The sequence below is a fragment of the Colias eurytheme genome, chromosome 20 (genome assembly GCF_061535395.1).
Source record: "Colias eurytheme isolate Ceu_HAF_F1 chromosome 20, ilColEury1 Martin Lab GWU primary, whole genome shotgun sequence".
Lineage (NCBI taxonomy): Eukaryota > Metazoa > Arthropoda > Insecta > Lepidoptera > Pieridae > Colias > Colias eurytheme.
This window is the reverse complement of record NC_142999.1, coordinates 896,474-916,024: the sequence shown is the minus strand read 5'-3', so window position 1 is coordinate 916,024 and position 19,551 is coordinate 896,474. Positions and strand designations below refer to the sequence as shown.

The following is a 19,551-nucleotide window of genomic DNA, read 5'->3' as shown; positions in this document are numbered from 1 at the left end:
TTCGATCATCTGATTGTCAAAGTGTGGCCGGTCCCGCGTTTCTGATAAGCGTAATTAAGTGTTTATCGTTTAAACAAAAATAATAAACATGGGTGATAGTGATACGAAGGTAAGATATGTACGCATATCATTGGAGTACGGTCGTATTCGTAGTTATAATCCACTAATATATTTTGTCTATCCGTGACCTTGTCTACTCTAAAGGTCAGGTTAGACCCTAAATAAATACAATGGTTTTCCTTTTTTAAAAAACAAAGCGTACTTATTACAGAAAATTATTTATCCAAATTTTTTTTAATCTACAAACAAATAATGGGCAGAGTAACATTGCTTCCTTTTATTACGTAAATGTGTTCGCAGTTTTTTTAAATAGCTTTTGTTGTAGGTATGTAAATAATCGAATTATGTCATACGGTAATTATTACGTAAATACTATAATATTTGAAAATACTGGAGGGAAAGCAATACAAAGATAACTTAAATTATTCGCGCCCAATTTTCTGCTTTTTTATTCTATGTTTTCTAAAGTTAATAATGATGAAGTTGTTTAAACTTTAAATATTTTGACTGTCAATTATAACTTACCTCTCTTATAGTTTTAGGCTTCCCTATTGGCGTATCTAGTTACAATTAATATCTATATAAAAAATATATTATTAAAAACAAAATTCAAAATTACAGACCAATGACAACAGGCTGAAACCAGCGGTAAGGTTCATGTAGTGAAAGTTTTTTGTTAATAACAGTATTGGTTTTGGTCATTCATATTTTTTATTTGTTTATTAGAGTAGGAGAAAGAGTGCTAACTTGATATGTGTATGTTTTGTGTTAATATTATATGAAATATCTATTAATATAATTTTTTTTCAATAAGGCGAACCAGCAAACATATGGCCACTGGGCAGAATGTTCTTACTTTACAACATATTCACAGACCCATTGAATATTCACATCATCACTACATAGTACAAAACAAAGTCCCTTTCTCTGTCCCTATGTCCCTTTGTATGCTTGAATCTTTGAAACTACGCAACGGATTTTGATGCGGGTTTTTTTAATAGATAGAGTGATTCAAGAGGAAGGTTTTAGTATATAATTTATTAGGTATTAGACAAAGCGGGTGAAGCCACGGGCGGTTAGCTAGTATCATATAATTCATAATACCTAATTGGTCAATTGTTTTAGCATTATTAACCGACTTCAAAAAAAAGGAGGAGGTTATCAATTCGGCCGGTATGTTTTTTTTTTTTATGTATGTACACCGATTTCTCCGAGGTTTCTGAACCGATTTATGTGATTCTTTTTTTGTTCGATGCGGGATGGTGTCGAATTGGTCCCATAAAAATTTTATTCGGATAGGCCCAGTAGTTTTTATTTTATGAGCATTTTTGTCTGTATATTTGTAAATGTTGCAAGTGCAAGTTTGAAGTCGGTTGTTTTTAACGCAGTTATCACTTGTTTTTAAAATCATGTAAGACTGTGATATAAGAATTTTATAATATGTACATACACATTTATGTATATTTACATATTTACCATTATTTATGCATATACATTATACATATATTTACTGCAAACAAGATATATGTTTTATGTATATAAACTGTTTAATAATGATACTGTTAAAAAGGTCATCAGTGTTTTAAGTAATTATGTTTATCTTAATTATATTAATCAATAAAAGTGACCCTAATTCTATATCACATAACTGAAGTTTATTTGCACTCAATATATAATATAACTAGCTGTGCCCTGCGGTTCCACCCGAATTTCTCCGCTCCTATTTGTATTAGCATGATGATATAATATAGCCTTCCTCGATCAATGGAATTTCTAACAGTGAAATAATTTTTCAAATCATTCATCAATCAATCATCAATCATCAATCACCTGCCATTCCTGAGATTAGCATGTTCATGCAAACAAACAAAATATAATATTCTCAATACAATGACTTGTTAACTTAAAGTTGAACTCACATTTTTTATGAACAGGATTGATACATACCACTGATTTGAAAGGTCTCATACAAAGAAGGTTACTCTTTTTAGAGATTTTTTGTCCATTCAACAAATTTTAATTCATTGGTTTCCTAACAACTGTCCCGTTTTTGACTTGTGACTTATGATCAATCATTTCATGAAATGAGCAAATCTACGATATGGCTACGACACATACACTCCATCATCCATGCATTTTTAATTTTTATCATCAAGATATTTTTTTATTGTGTGAAAATAAGTTCGTACAAAAGCTATAAGTTTGAACTACAAAAATGAGTTTAGTGTGGAACTAAAGTCCTGTAAATTGGATTGGTCTCCTTCTCCAAAAAAAATATCCAGAATAACAATAAATAGCAAACAATGGATTCTATACATGGATGTATTACATGGAATTGTTTTTCAATTCTAGTATTTTGCGTATTTTACCACGATTAGGTCTACTGTTAGAAGAGTTAGGCAGGAACTTTCTTTAGAAAACCCCATTAAGTCCCATGTTACAAAGAAGAGTATTGTATTTGGTCTTCAACTTGCTCTCATATCTTGGACAGGAAGTTCGCGGCGACACACCCCTCCGCGCTTCGTAAACGTAATGCCTCGTAATGCTCTTATCCATTTTTGCGTTTTATCTCTGATTGTATCAGTCTTCCATTGGATTATGAAAGTGATGCGATAGGGTAATAGCACTTGTTTACGGGATTTCTTGAGGAGTATACATCTGCCGCGCAGTTGGCTAGCCTTCTACCCATGGCATTTATTCAGTTAGAAGAAATGCTGATATTATGATTTTTGAAACGAAAACAGTTGCGTAATTCAGTTATCGAAAATATGACTCAGATAGAACTTTTTTTTCAGATTTGCCCAAGATTACGTGTTATCTTAAGTATTAGCAGCTATCGTACAGAATATAGATATATTATTTGCAAGATCAGAATGAGTTGGTGTATTTTATCACTAAGCTGCGATGCTACTTTAGAAGTGTGTGATGTCATGACTATTTATGTATGAAAATAAGGGCCAGTACCAGCCACGCCTTCTCTTAAAAATAAAATGTGAAATTACCTCTGTGTATGTCCACTTTACGGGACTGTACACTTCATACCTGTACAATCCCAGATTATGAAGCTGCGTGGGATCAGTAAGCTTTCCATGAAAAAGGATATTTCGTTGGAAGGGGATTGGAGCTATCAGGCCAAGTTGATGTCTTTACCTCTCTGAGAATGGTCTTCTCGCATCACTTTATCTAGGATATCCTATGTACCTAATCTGTGGAAAACAATTAGGTATATCGCGAAAATGCTTGCGCATTCGTTAAGTCTATTCTTCTTGCATTTCACTTATTTTGTTCTGGAGATCAATGTTCTTCGCCTGCAAGACCGAGACTTGGTAGAATCTACCAAAAAATCAAATCCTGAAATCCTGATCTATACGCTTACGTGACGAAATTTGCCAAGGAAGCGCTATAAAGATAACCTTTTTATTATATTACTGAAATAAAAATGATTTGATACCACGAAACATGCACATATCAGTTATAAACTGGGAAATGATCACTATATTTATTTTTATTTCATCACAAAAAGTTGTAATAAAAAATGGTGACTATTATGTTTGCGTAATTGATCTTTTATATGTTAAGTTATTATTTTATTAACTCCTTGATAAATATGCGATAAATGTCAACGATCTCCTAAAATGGTTCATTTTACAGAAACTTCAATGAGATTTGAGACATTGTTGTAGACTATTTCACGACAAATAATGTATATATATATATGTATTGAGTATTGACCTCTCTTTTCTCTTACCTTAGAGGAAAAGTGCGCGAGATACTTGCGAAATGCTATTTTTCTTGACCTTTTGACCTCGGATATAGCTTTTCTCTCGGGTACCTACGATATAACAATATCAAAGATTATAGGAATTTTTCCGTAGCCTTAAAATGCCTGAGGCGACTGGACTATTATTTGTGTCTAAAGAATATACCTACACAAGGGAAAAACGTAATACTTATAGAAAAAATCACTGAGGTTTTTCAGAAGTTCTGAATATTGTGTGCTAGCAAACGCAATAATTATTTTTCTGACCGTTATATTAATTAAAAGTATATTTCATTTTATTTATCTTTTAAAAATATTGCATGCCAATTTATTTTAATAAGGGTAGAATATGATTTAGAAATCTATTCACAAGCATGTATTAGTTAGCATTTAAGAAAATTATATCAACAGTAGTTTTTGATTGTCCTGATACCCCATATTCATATAATTCTGTAGGTAGATTGTGCAGGATGGGTCCAAATGAAATAAAATCAAATTATTTTAATTCAAATTAGGGCTGCGGTTTTTATGTTATGATGCTGAAATAGGGGATGAAAGTTTGTATGGGAATGACGTGATTTAAATATTATAATTTTGAACCTTGTTTTCAGGCTTTTGGTTAGATAAGTAAATACAACATTCAGGGCTAATTTTTCAATCCTTGGTTAAAACTTATTTATCGAATAACGTATTAAACTACAATTTCAAAAATGTATTCTAGTTGTCCGTATTTGACAGTTTACAGGTGAAATTTTAATATGTTCGTGTAATACTTTATTGGACGGATAAATTTTAACCAATGATTGAAAAATCGGCCCTCAAAGATTCTAATATTTTCCGAAAGAGTGTAAAAATAGGGGATATAAGTTTTCTGTATTGACGTCGATAAAAAAGCTAACGTCCAAGTTGCTTCAAATCTAGAAAAAATAGGAAAGAAAATTCATTTACCTTAGTACATAGGTTGCATTTTGAGGTAATTGTGTGATACATTCCAAATTTACCTCACCACCTTTATACGTAGTCTTTATTCATGCCAATGTATGCCCAAAGCAAGGTTTATTGCTTAATTGTTCTGTGTCCATACAGATGTTTGTTTACCATCCATACTTGAGTGATTAAGCAAGGAGTGTTATCCTAATCAATTAGGACCTTCTGATAAACTATCTGCTCGTTATAAATTATTGTAGACACGTTATTGTTTAGTCTGTACGCGACCTTCGTTTGACATCTCCCGCGTTTTTTACCGCCCGTGACGTAGTTGGCCGCTAATCGAAGTGACATTTGAATTTGGAAATGGATTTGCTGTCTTTGGTAAATATTGTTGGTGGTCTGTGTTTTTGGTTCTATTTGTGAAATAGAACTACGAATTTTTTCATTTTTTTGTATTGTTAAGGTACTGCTTCGTATTGGTAGTTAGTAACTAGTAAGTTAAACTTTACCTAAGAAATATTATTTTTTTAGAGTTAATGCAAGTGTTTATTATTGTAAAAGGTCATTTTATTTTCTAAGTTATCCTGTGTGAATTCAGTACATTATTTGCCTTGACTATCAAAAAGAAATGAGATTAATCTGATGTCTATGTTATAAATTATACTCACTCTTTTCTTATGCATTGTGCAATACATAAAAAAGCTATAAATAATAAAACTTATAAACGTAAAGTTAATAATGATTTTATGGATTTACCATACGTGTGTAAATTCTACATAACTACAATGTTAAAAAACATTGTTTGTAGAATTTGTAAAACAATACAACTTGGTGGATTTGAAGATTTTGAAGTTACAAGATAAACTAGTAATGAATATTAGTACATACTGTAGATGTAAAAAATGTAAGATGACTCGTGTATCGCCGGCCTTAGGTTGTTCGTTCATTGAGCATCTTATTCAGTGTTGCTAACCGTTTATAAACGTTCGCCCTAAAATAATAAAAAGTATATCAACAAACAATACTCATTACAAAAGACACAATTAAATAAATAGGTATAATAATTATATGAACAGTTGTTTTAATAATTATAATAGTAGGTAATAATAGTTATTTCGTATGTATTTGATGATTTTATTTCTATAATAAAAATACGTATGATGTTGATATACCTACGTAGAAAATCATAAAATTTTATAATTAATATCTCCAAAATATTTCACCCCCTAAAAATCCCTGTATTTTTTTTTTCTTAAAAAAACCTTAAATTTTTTTCTTTCCGTAAAAGTTCCCTAAAATTTAGGAAAATCCCCCGAGCTGGTATCACTGCCTAGCAGAACTTCTTTTGATTATCAACTGGCTAGCAAACTTCCGTTGATAAACAATTTGAACTCATATTTATGTCAGTTGTTAAATTGCGCGCGCTGATAGACGCCCGCGCCATCACGTTTGACAGCCACTCCCGCCAATTTTTGACATATCGCGAGTGTCAAAGTGCATTTTTTTTTAATTTTTGCAACAGTGTGACAAATACAATGGATGTGTTAAATAAGGTAAAATGTATACATATTATGTAATATTATTAGTAAATAAAAGAGCGTTCTTTCAAAATTTTCATTAGGTATATTTTTATCAAGTTTTATCGCCCTGTTGTTAATTAGCTGTGTTTTAATATTTGTGCAACTGTACTTGTTATGTAATGATTTTTAAATTGTTTAGTAGTCCTTTATGATATGAACGAATGTTTATTTTTCTGTACACAATCGATTGTAACTTATTAGGACAAACTAATTGGGTTCAAAAATATTATGTTACACTAGTTACTTGTTTTTTCGTACTTATTGTAACATTTTCATAAACTTTTTTTCATTTTCATAACTTTCGAATTTTCGTTTTTAAGTTTTAACACGCTGTTATTTTTAGCTTCACCTGTACATATTTGTGTGTAGGTAACTGACTCCTTTTTACGCAATTTTGACACTTTAATTCAAACTTTGTACACATATCAAGCTTTGGTGACCATAGAATAATTTCATAAGTTATTTTTAACCAAGTATATTAATTTTTTGAATAAGCATAGGGACTAACGTCTGATAACATCCAAATGATACCTAAATTACTCAATAATCATTGGAATTAGGTAATTCAAAATAATATAGCCCACAAGATAATAATATCGACTTAAATTATCTCTAGTATAATTTCAGCCATAATAATAACAGTAATAAAGACATTGACTATGCACGATGTCATCTAGATAACACTTCACGATTAGATAGGTCTACGACATGTATTGAACTTTGCTTTGTAATTCCAATTCTAGTCAAGTTTTGGTCATAATCCCTACAAATATTATAAATGCGAAAGTAACTCTGTCTGTCTGTCTGTTACGCTTTCCCTTTTAAACCTCTCAACCGATTTTGATTAAATTTGGCACAGACAATCTTTAGACCCTGAGAAAGAACATAGGCTACCTTTTATCAAAACACCACGTGGGCGCAGCCGCGGGCGGAAGCTAGTTATTTATATTATTTAACCGATAACTTGAATACAATTTTATATAAGTACTATGAAAGCTTTCCGCCCGCGGCTTCAACCGTGTATTGAAAGGAAAACCCGCACAGTTCGATTTTCCGTGCGATTTCTGGAATTAAGCCTATGTCCTTCATCTCTCTCGCCTCAAACTATCTCTATACCAAATTTATCCAAAACCGTTCATTGGTTTAGGCGTGAAGAAAAGACAGACAGAGTTACTTTCGCATTTATAACATAATTAAGCAGGGATTTTGTGTTACCAAACATATTCCACAGGTGTTATTTTTTGCAAGTAAACGGAGAGTAAAAAGAACTCTTAATTAATAAATATCTCTACTCCTATTAAATAAAGACATAATTAAAGTACATAATATATTATATTTATTCAACTGGCATCTTTAATCAGTGCATGTTAAATATATTTACTTAGGTCTTAGAGTATATTATGTAGCTATATTTTTAAAGAAATTATTTTGAAGCAGGCGTTACTATTTCTCCAAAATTATACATAATTTAAAGTATATATTCAAATCGTTTTTAATCGCAATAAATAGGTATATCTTACTCCAAAATCCATGCAAAAACGTACTATCAGTGAATAGAAATTGCAATTTTAGAAGTTAAAAAAGTTAGGAAATAATTAATATTATAATAAGTGCACTATATAATATACTACACAAATCTTGATAAGGTCATAATATGAAAAATAGATGCAGGTAATATATAAACAAAAAAAAGTAAAAATCAAATCATATGTACAAATGTGTACCGAAAAAAGAGCGAAAAAAATATGAAAGAATATAGTAAACTTGAACCGAACTATTTTTTTTGTATTGTTTAATTCGTTGCGTTTTACAGCTTTTACTATAAACTGCAAGTTGCAACATACATTCGACAAATCTCTATTATAATCTTCTTATATATAAAAATGAATCGCAAAATGTTAAATGTGTTGGTAAGCACATAACTCGAGAACGGCTGAACCGATTTCGATAATTCTTTTTTTATTATATTCCTTGAAGTATGAGGATGGTTCTTATGTAGAGAAAACGTTAACATGTACCACGGGCGAAGCCGGGGCGGACCGCTAGTACTTACTAAAATTAACAAAATACTTAAATTGCACCAAAATACATATTATGTGTCTTTCTAAAACACACAGCGTTGGTGAAGAAAGCTGTCTATGAATCCTATATATCTCTATGAAAAAGGGTCACCTTACCGAATATCGGTGGATCTTTCACCTCACTAGCAAGAGCGCGTCCCTAGTATGTCATCTGTCATCGCCAATTTGACATCACCTTTGAAGCGCTGTCATCTGCCTCTGCCGGCATAGCGTTTATGAATTCGTGCGCAATAACATCGCGCAGAATATAATTAGTATTTATCTCTAGTAAAAGTGATCAGATTAAGTTACTTTTACCTGAATAAAACACATAAAGCGTTAAATTTTAGTAGTAATTGGTTTAGGAACGGAATTAGTTCCAATATGAAACACAAAAGACCACGTTGTCGGAAGAAAATTCGAAAACCGGTGCTTTGGTATGTATAATAGTGGCGGGAACTCTTTTTCGTCCTCGGAGGACGAGAAAAGCAATGGTTCGTCACTGCCCAAGAGACCGGGAGACGAGAAATTCAGTAAAGGCCGCTGCATACGTGACGGGAAAATACCTCGGACGGGACGTGAGCGGGACGGGCACGTGATTGCCTCGTTCACAACGGGAACGTGGTGCAAACGCATACGCACCGTGACGTGATTCTGATCTAACGTGCTAGTGTTGTGAACAACGAAAGATGGATTTTTCAATTCAAGAATTGGCTTTAATTGCTATTGCTCTAGATGACGAAGAAGCTACGACCGTCAAGAAAACATTAACATCTTTGTAATCTACATTCTGCAAATAAAGAAATTTGAATTTGAATTTAAACTAAACAATACTGTTTTTGATTTATAAGCTTAAGATGTTTCATTTTTATATTTTTGGTAATAATGCCGCCATAAAACAAAAATATTATGCACTAAAATTATTTTGGCATTTTAAACATAAAATACGTAATTCAGAACACGATGAAGTGTCACAGGAATCATCATAGGTGAAAAGGACTAAGTATAGTTAGGAATACCACAATATATTCATTAAATAACACTTACCGTTTTCACTGTATGACAATTTCACAGCAATTTTACGCCATAAATAATTTTTATAAAAATTATTTATGGCGTAAAATTGCCATATTTTGTATTAAAATATTGTGGGTTCGCTAAATTATACAACGCTGGATAAGAGCGTACACATTCGATCAGTTTTTCGTCGTCCATTTTCGATACTTGGAAGGCGTCACTATTAATCTCTCCGGCACGAACGGAGCGACTGTGCATACGTAGCGAAATCACGGACGGGACGGGGCACGTGCGGGACGGGACGGGACGGGGACGTGCTAAACATCGTCGGCGACGATATTTTTCCCGTCCACGTTCCCGTCCCGTCGATGTTCCCGTGACATATACGTATTTGGATACATTTTGTATGCAACGATGTTTCCAAAACTTCCCGTCACGTCCCGTCCGGGTAAAATCCCGTCACGTATGCAGCGGCCTTTAGTACAATCAGACTTGTCATAACATGTCCGGACTCGTGCATAGAATTCCATGCAACACGTGGCATACATATTTTCACAGTATTTGACACAAATACATCAATATTTAGATGTAGGTAATTAATAATAAAACACAATGCATGCCTATAGTGAGATCGCTATATTATCATCGGGTTTATTTATCATACACAGGCACATTGGTTACTGTGTCAAGTATTGCTTTTAACCAGAATTGTGAGATATCGTTAGGCTACCTAGGTAGAAGGTACTTAGGTTTATGGAATCGACCGTGATCCCCTATGACTAACGAGCCCCAGCAGCAGGTAGTGAGGTATCTCAATCACTTTGACCATTCAATTGTAATTACCTCAACAAAAGTGAGTACCTACTACTTAGTGCCCACTACTACACAATTAGTTCAAAACAATTAAGAGGTACTTATATTTTAGATAGGTACAAAACCTGTCTATCACAATATTCTAAAGAGAAGAAATTGTTAATTAACTATTATAATACAATTTACATATCTATCATGTATCAAACATGTCACATATAGATTTTACATTACTTAAGATATGATATAGAATGTATAATGTGAACAATGGTCTCACACAATTTTCAGTATGAGGTACTGATTACTACAAGTTGAGATTACCTAGTTTATGGTAAATAATTCTTAACATAAAGAGCGTGTTTTCATAGTCAATTGATACCAGAATAAGCTTTGATTCTATGGGTACTTATTTGAATAAGTATTGAAAAATCATAAGAAATAGACATTGCATATTAGGAGATGTAGATATGTTTATATACGTTATCATCATCAAGGACCCATATTTACCATATCCCCGAACAGTTGAATGATATCATTATTGCTTATAATGTTACCGATGATAATGATGTTTATCTAGTTCCTTTCTTACTTAAGTGAAAGAGCTTGCCTTAAAATTAACGCTCAGGCGTGATAAAATTTTTATAATATCAACAGTAAAGTAACCAAAATCTTTGTATTTTTTATTTGTATCTTCTACAAAAATATGTACTGAAAATATGTACAAGGCGTCCTTAGCCATGATTAGCTTAGTATGGTTATGCTGAAAGAACTGAGTGTCCAGAAAGACACAGAAAAATATATGCCATACTTACATTCAGATATGCTTCTGGCAATAAGAGCTGATGGCTCCGCCAGGTTGATATTCAATCTGAGACACCTAAACACCTAGGTATTAACCAGGTAATTTTGATACATATCACAGGTTATAACGGTAATTAAATTTTTACAAAGCCAGGATTGGCTTGTAAAATTAGACATCATTGGTAACAGTAATGAGATTCTTCCAAGGCCAGGATTGGCTTGTACAATCAGGCATCATTGGCCTATTTTCTGCCTGCATATTGCAGCCATTTCAAATGGTCGCGGAGACCCTACAAGCTAGAGGTGCCCTCTTTCTGTTTTATTTAAGCTATTAAGTTTGGTCTATTGAGACCGTTACAAAATTAACTTCACAGGTCTTGTAGACTGTGAGGATTTTGGAAAAGCTTGATTGGCACTACAGCCACAGAAAGTCCATTGCCTTCTGGTTTAGTTGGACAATTATCTTTTGGGTCTACCATGACTAATCCAATTTAACTTCACAGGTCGCGGAGACCATGGAGGTTTTGGTAAAGCCTGATGTGCAGAACTATTCCAATTCAACTTCACAGGTCGCGAAGACCATGGAGATATTGGTAAAGCTTGATTGGCACTCCAATCACAAGAAGGGCCACAGCCCTCTGATTTAGTTAGACTATGAGGATTATTCTAATAATTTAACTTCACAGGTCTCGGAGACCATGGAGATTTTAGTAAAGCCACAGAATGAGCCACAGCCTTCTAGTTAGACAATTATCTTTTTGTCTACAAGGATTGTTCCAATTAACTTTACAGGTCCCGGAGACCATAGAGATTTTGGGAAAGCAGGTTTGGCACATGTACAAAATGTACATTGTAAACCTGGATACTTGTGCCTCATGTGTGATAGTATAGAAATGTCTGTGTTATTGCTAGTCCCAAAAGCTTCAAAGATAGAGCATACTGTGGTAGTCATTAAGAGGACCATGTCTTGCACTAAATAAGAGTTGCAGACAGTTCTAGACATCTAACACTGAGAGGACTGTACAGTTGTCGCCTCCAGGTATTTCTCTAGAGTTTCGCGCACAGCAGACCAAGAGAGAAAGGCTTTCCCTCTACATGCTACACAAGACTTACGAGCTGTGGAAAAGACAACATACACAGAAATGTCATAGTCTTTGTAAAAGAACAAGTTTGTCATTTCCTAACTACAGATACCGCGGATGCGGGCTGAGTAGGACATCTGAACAGTACTTACCTGTCAGAGAAATGGAGAGGGAAGCAGGGGACTTGGCCTTAGAATTTCTGACTTATATGTAGTGTACCATAGGTATGCAATAAAAATGCTTCTGAGTAGATTGAAAGGGGCGCACATCCTGTAGCCCAAGCAACCAATCAGACTTTGGTCGCCCACATACAAAGGTTGCTAACTCTCTTAGCCCTCACAACTGAGTAACTGTACCTAGATGAGAAGTTGAGAATAACTCTTGGCACGCTTCCAGGACGCCCAAATGGCTTTTGATTTAGATTGCCTCTCAAGAAATCTACCTGTACCGGAGTGGCTTCTCCTACCTTGTACAACAGGAAATATATTTCGGAGGCTCCTGATATGGTCCATTCCGCTATCCAAAGAGGTGCTTTAGTGCCAGGGCATATTTGCCAAAGCCTGCTTCGAATTATGCGACATCTGCAGTCGTTGATGGAGCTGACGCCTAGGCTGAATATTTCCTTCCAAGGATAACACTGGTCAACAATGATTTTGTTGCCCTGGATGTGAAAGTGGTTTCGAATAATTTAATGCATATTATATATAAAACTATTAATGGTTTTGGTAGATTGGCTCTAGATTTTTTTTTATCCTAATTTTCTTATTAGACTAAAACGCAGCATGAACGCAGCATGAAGAAGGTACTATATTTGTTTAACATCATTTATTTATTACAAAGTTTTACTTATTGTTTTGTTTTAGTATTTAATTAATTCAAATGGATATAAAAATAGAGAAAAATCATTAAAACTCATGAAATAGTACAAGGAAATAGATTTTATAATAGACTACAAGCCCGCATAGGACAAAAATATGGGTCAAATGAACCACCAGGGGACATATCTAGATCGATAGCAGAGCAAAAAATAATAAGATTCATCACTATGCCGTCACTTGTAAGCTGTCCAACTGAGTGCAGATGAGAATTGAAAAGTACAGGTAGACTCGGTAAATTTTGGTCATATATTTTTGTACGGCATTCTTAACCATCGATAGATCCATTAAAAATAATAAGAAACCGCTCAGTGCCGTACAAAAATGGTGGTCCACCAAGTCGGAATTTTTATTTAATTTCCGAGAGTTACCGGGGGTAAATTTGGTCATTTGACCATGTACGGCATCTGTGTCATACTATTGCTATACTGCTTTTAATCCATTATTCCGCAACGCCGTACAAAAATCATGGGGACAAGGGGAAAAAATCGAGAGTTGCAATCCCCTCTCTTTCCCCACTCCACGGGGTCATTTGACTAAGTACGGCTTCGGTTCCAAAACATTATCTAGCACTCAAAAGTACTATTAAAAGCAATGCCGTCAAAAAATAATTGTTCTTTTAAATGTATACCAATAATCATCTTAATTTCATCGAATTCTTGATATAAAGAGCTGTAAGGTCATTTGACCCTGTACGGGAACTTTTTTTTTAACATGATATTGTAAAATTCAATTGTTGTATAGTATTGCCGTTCAAAAGAAACCGTTCTAAAAAAGTTATAGAGAAATGCAAAACCAGAAATTTTGTTAAAGTTTAAACATCGTAGATTAATGAAATATAATAGTTTTCTACACTTTATCCGTTGTTTTAAATAGTATTAACATAGATAAATTAGGAAAAAACGATGCCGTACATTTTTGTGCAGACCACATCTTTTAGGCTGATGAAAGCGACGAAAGCTACAATTTTAAGGGTGCTTTATGGCCATTTGATACAGTACGGCATTAACATATTTTTACCCAACTACGGCAAAGCAAAAGGAGGGTTATGGTTGTTTACAGGTCATGTATGTATGTTCATCTATTCCCTCGTAACTTCTAAACTACTTATCAGAATTCGACAAATGACATATCATTAGAAGCGTCTGAATTGTTCACTGGATAACCAGCGACCAGCTAGCTAAAGGCCATATGGGGTTTCACAAAATCTAATGTGGCGCCCTCTAGCGGACAAAACATACAGAGTAAAAAAATAAAGTTAAGATAAATATGCAGTATTTGGTATCATTTGAAAGCGCTTTACTTGTAAATTTTGAATATGTATATATTACTAGCATTTGCTTGTGACTTTACCTGTATTCATGGACTGATTGCATATAATTCACATCTTTTCGTTCATAGCTTTTTTATTAGTTCATCAATTTAACGGAGTCCATTCCACCTGACTCCGACTTTCCAAGGTGATAATTAACCACCTCGAGCTTCTTAATATTAATGTATATTTATATTTTATTATAAAAATATAAAGCAAACATTTCGTTATATGGATTTTTTTCTTTTTCAGATTTTTCCCCTTTGAACCAACGAAAATGTACGGCACATGAAAAAATATTATCTATGCATAAAATACTTTAAAAATAAATTTATTTCGTGTTGTGTCAAATGACCCCCTGGAGTGGGGAAACAGAGGGGATTATAACTCTCGATTTTTTCCCTTTGTCCCCATGATTTTTGTACGGCGTTGCGGAATAATGGATTAAAAGCAGTATAGCAATAGTATGATACAGATGCCGTACATGGTCAAATGACCAAATTTACCCCCGGTAACTCTCGGAAATTAAATAAAAATTCCGACTTGGTGGACCACCATTTTTGTACGGCACTGAGCGGTTTCTTATTATTTTTAATGGATCTATCGATGGTTAAGAATGCCGTACAAAAATATATGACCAAAATTTACCGAGTCTACCTGTACTTTTCAATTCTCATCTGCGCTCAGTTGGACAGCTTACAAGTGACGGCATAGTGATGAATCTTATTATTTTTTGCTCTGCTATCGTTCTAGATATGTCCCCTGGTGGTTCATTTGACCCATATTTTTGTCCTATGCGGGCTTGTAGTCTATAAGCTTCTCTTCTTAGTTAATTTTGGGACAAAAGTTTTGTTATGGACCATCAGTAATCTGCCATCATGTGACGGTCCCATATACCCTGATACCCTTATTCCATAATTTTTACTTCTTTTTCGATGCGTTCTTCCTGTTTCTCACAGAAATTTCGCAGATTTACTGGACATCTATCCAGGAGACTCTGGGGAAAGTGTAGCTTTATGTTCGTATTTGCTCATAAAATAATGAAGTTTTTTAACAACTGTTGTGCAATTTCTTCATAATATGGTGTTTTAAATTTACCTTAAATTAACCAATACTATATCTCTACATAATTTACATTCAGCATCAGTTATAAAATTTTGTTAAATTTTCATCTTTTATGAATTTTCGACACGCCCGTCCTGTAGGGCCGTCGGATATTCTTCTTATACTTCTAGATTCCCTCAAAGGCCTAAATTCTCATATTTATTAATTATTCCTAATGAATTTGCTTTGTCTAATTCTATTAATGAAAACATCAAGGGAATTTCGTATACCTATCCACTTTGCTGACCAAGTGCTACTGGGTTTCTTCAACTCAATACAAACCGAACATTGTTGTTCATAAAAATGATTTTTTTACAGAAACCATTTATTATTCTGATATTCTACAGTCAGTTTTATAGAATAGGGTGATGTCTGAGCGAAGAAATGTGCAGAAAACGTAATTCACCGAAAAAATAAACACTTATTAGTAACCCGTATTCTGAAGGGCCGTAAGAAAATTTAATATATGAAAATCCAAATTAAAAAGAAACTAGAGCCAATTAAATAATTTTAATGATTACATTCGCAAACTGGGTACTTGAAATATATAAATCTGTAGAAATATCCAGGGCAACAAAAAAAAATTGTTTTTTTGTTGAGCTGTGTAATCCTCCAAGTGTACTAGCGCACCTCGCACCCCGGGACCCGGGCAGATACATAGCACCCAAGGGTGGCTTATGGTTAATATAATAAATAATAATAATATACGGGCATTTCTCCGCAACTCGATGTCAAGCGCCTAAAGATGGCTTATGGTTATTGACTATTATGGTTATATATGCTTATTGACCCGGAAGTCAGGAGCACTCAGACCATTGGTGAATGGCCTTACCCCCAACTGCTCAGTCAGAAAAGGGGGGGGGGGAGAAAAAAGCCCATTGTAGAGCAAAGGAGAAAGAGCAGTTAGGTAGTGGTGCCCATCCACAGTGCCAACATATGATCCTCCAAGCAGGAGGTGACTTTCATAATGCAAAAAAAAAAAAAAAGAAGAATGCATGTAATCTAGTACACAGAGATTCTATTTAGCTAATTAAATTAAATTAATTAATTTTAATTAGCCTAGGTCTATCATAAGCAAGCTGACCCTATTCTCTCAGGAGCTCTTATGCTATTACTGGGGTTAGGCCGAGAAGCTCATGACATGAACATGACTTCTGAAGATCTCAAAATAGAGTTTTTTATCGCAGCAAATTAAGATTATAACCTGACCTGAATTTGGATATAAAATGGATACAACAACATATTATCCATCAGGGGTCGGTTGTGAGGACAACCAGACACATAAATATGCCCAGTGACCCATGTGGAAAGGTTGGTTCAAGTAACAAAGGACTGATTTTCAGTCTTAAAAGTAGATAATTGATTCTTATCTATAGAGGGGCGGACCCTTTAAGCTTGCAACACAAACCTTTATGTCTGGCTAGATAAGGTCCTTCCAGATCTTAAAGACCCTGTCCACCAGTGGCTTCAAGAAGGTGGTAAGGGCACCAACCTGTTGAGGCAATGGAAGGACCATACAGTCCTTTATAAAGTTTTACTGTCAATCGGTCAATTTGGCCAGTGCCAGTGAGTCTGGTTTACTTTAAGGTAACCTTAAACTGTTCAATTAATTATTTAATTAATTGTAATTGATTTAAGATCCAAGTAATGATCAATGTGTAACAAACATGCTTAAAGCTTAAGGTACAGTTGTGTTAACATTGGTATTATAGTTATTTTATATACAGATGTTATTTACTGTAGTATTTAGCCTTAGAGGCTCCATTGTTTATCCTTGATGACATTGATCTTCCTTTGAGTTATAATTTTTAAAATGTTATTTTTATCTTATTATTTGAACTTTGATTTGTTTCAAAGATACAGAGAAATAATAAATCAGTTCTTAGGTTCTAAGACTTAGTTCATTAGTATTGGCTTATGATTATCTGAGGAGAATAATTTAAAATTTAGAGGATATATGGTTAGTTCTTACATGAAAGAAAAACAATTTTTGTTGTTGCTACATAACCCACTTGTATTGTTTTTAGAATTTAAAATATAACTTTATTTTACAATACAAGAGGTTCATTTAACATTCTGAAAGGAATGAAATTTAAGTTGTTAATACTCTTAGGTATTACAATATTAACAAGATAATTTATTTTCAACATAGCGTTTTTATGTCTTTCTTCACCAGCAGATATCAAACACATCTTCACCAACGCTGTGTGTTTTAGAAAGACACATAATATTGATGTTTTGCATTAAAACAAAACATGTATTATGTGTCGAATAAAACACACAGCGTTGCAGTTTACTGCTTGCTGATGAAGATGCTATGCCGGCAGAGGCAGATGACAGCGCTTCAAAGGTGATGTCAAATTGGCGATGACAGATGACATACTAGGGACGCGCTCTTGCTAGTGAGGTGAAAGATCCACCGATATTCGGTAAGGTGACCCTTTTTCATAGAGATATATAGGATTCATAGACAGCTTTCTTCACCAACGCTGTGTGTTTTATTCGACACATAATACATGTTTTGTTTTAATGCAAAACATCAATATTATGTACAAATAAACGTTCTACCACACAGATGTAAACATTGTTTTGTTAAATTACATATCAATTTTTTTTTTTTTTTTTATTATCAGAAACAAAATAGGTTTACAGATATATTAGTGTACAGTTGTGAATTAAAAAACCACTGAGGTTTATAATAATGTTCGTATACAATAATTTAAACAAAACAATTTCGGTTTAACTGTAGAATACATAAATTGAGTCTAAAGATTGCACAAAAATAACAGTTTTTTTTTTATAGATACTTATAACTATAACATCAACTACAGTTTGTCTAGATAATATTGCTTAAGTTTACGTTTTGTTTATTTTGGTAATACAATTTCTTAAATTAATATCCAACCCATTCAAGATATCTGGTAACAAGAACGCGGTACGTCGTTGGCCATACATGTTTTTTGAGAATGGTTTAATTAATTTATTAAGAGTAGTGTTCCGTGTATGGTAAGAGTGTGAATTTAATGTTTGATATTTTGTGTTGAAGAAGTTTTCTTTGAGCAACTGAAATTCAATTTTATAATTAATTGGCAGGACACTGCAATGTTTGAAAAGTTTAGGTATGTCATTTTTAAATTTTATTTTTATTTGCGGCGACACAATTTTTTTGAGAATTCGAACTTGTAGGTTCAGAATCCTTTGCATATATATGTTTTATAAGTCCTACCATAGCTACTTAGGCCGTATGATATTATAGAATCAGCAAAAGCATTGTACAGCAACAGTCTTGTTTTATATGGTAATCTGTTTTTAATAATATACAAGACTGCCAGAAAAGATCGAAGTTTATTGCACACCTTTTCAATGTGCATCCTCCAGTTGAATCTGTTATCGATTATTACACCTAAGTAAGTGTAGGAGTCGACAGCCTCAACAGTTTCACATTCGCAAGTTGTCGCACGTGGTTTACGATGCATACACTTATGCGTATGATTTTTTATACCTTGATATAGATTGCCGTTTATGTGGGGAGATTTGATATGCATTAATTTCGATTTTCGTGAATTTATTACTAGTCCAGCATCATGACACCATCTGCACAGGTTATCGAAGTCATCTTGAAGCAAATTCATCGCTGTGTCAACATTTTTATGGGATACTAAAAGGCATGTGTCGTCAGCAAATTGAAATATCTTGGAGTGTTCTATTGCTTCTCCCATTTTATTCACGTATGCCAGAAAATGCAAGGGGCCCAGCACAGAACCCTGCGCTGTTCCCATGTCCACCTTTGTAGCATCACTATACGTACTACCAATTCTGACAAAGTTGTTGCGATTTTGCAGATAACTTTTGCACCAAGCCAGTAAAGTACCGGCCAATCCACTATCCTCCAATCTATATATTAGTTTCTCATGATCAAGGGTTTCAAAGGCGCGGGAAAAATCAATAAATAGCACCAGAATGTGTTTTTTTTCGTTCAGATTTAAGTTTACGGTATCAGTAAAGTCTGATAGAAGGGCATTGGTGCTTTTTCCAGATTGAAAGCCGTATTGATTAGTAGAGATTATATTATTATCATTATAAAATTTATGTATTTGATCACTAATAACTTTTTCGACTATTTTATCAATTGACGAGAGTAATGTAATTGGCCTATAGTT

At 33.8% G+C, this 19,551-nt stretch overlaps 1 protein-coding gene across 4 annotated transcripts in view; it reads left to right on the top strand.

Moving 5' to 3' along the window:
• Positions 1 to 19,551, top strand: part of UGP (UDP-glucose pyrophosphorylase) — a 33,244-nt gene continuing 13,693 nt past the window's right edge. The window contains exons 1-2 of one of the 4 annotated variants that reach the window (XM_090113884.1): positions 9 to 109; positions 682 to 708. In XM_090113884.1, the coding sequence (XP_089970010.1) occupies positions 89 to 109; positions 682 to 708 (48 nt within the window). In that variant the 5' untranslated portion in view covers positions 9 to 88. Of the gene's footprint in view, positions 110 to 681; positions 709 to 5,037; positions 5,132 to 6,165; positions 6,304 to 19,551 lie in introns of those variants that run through there. The other 3 variants (XM_090113886.1, XM_090113888.1, XM_090113887.1) reach the window with 3 other exon arrangements.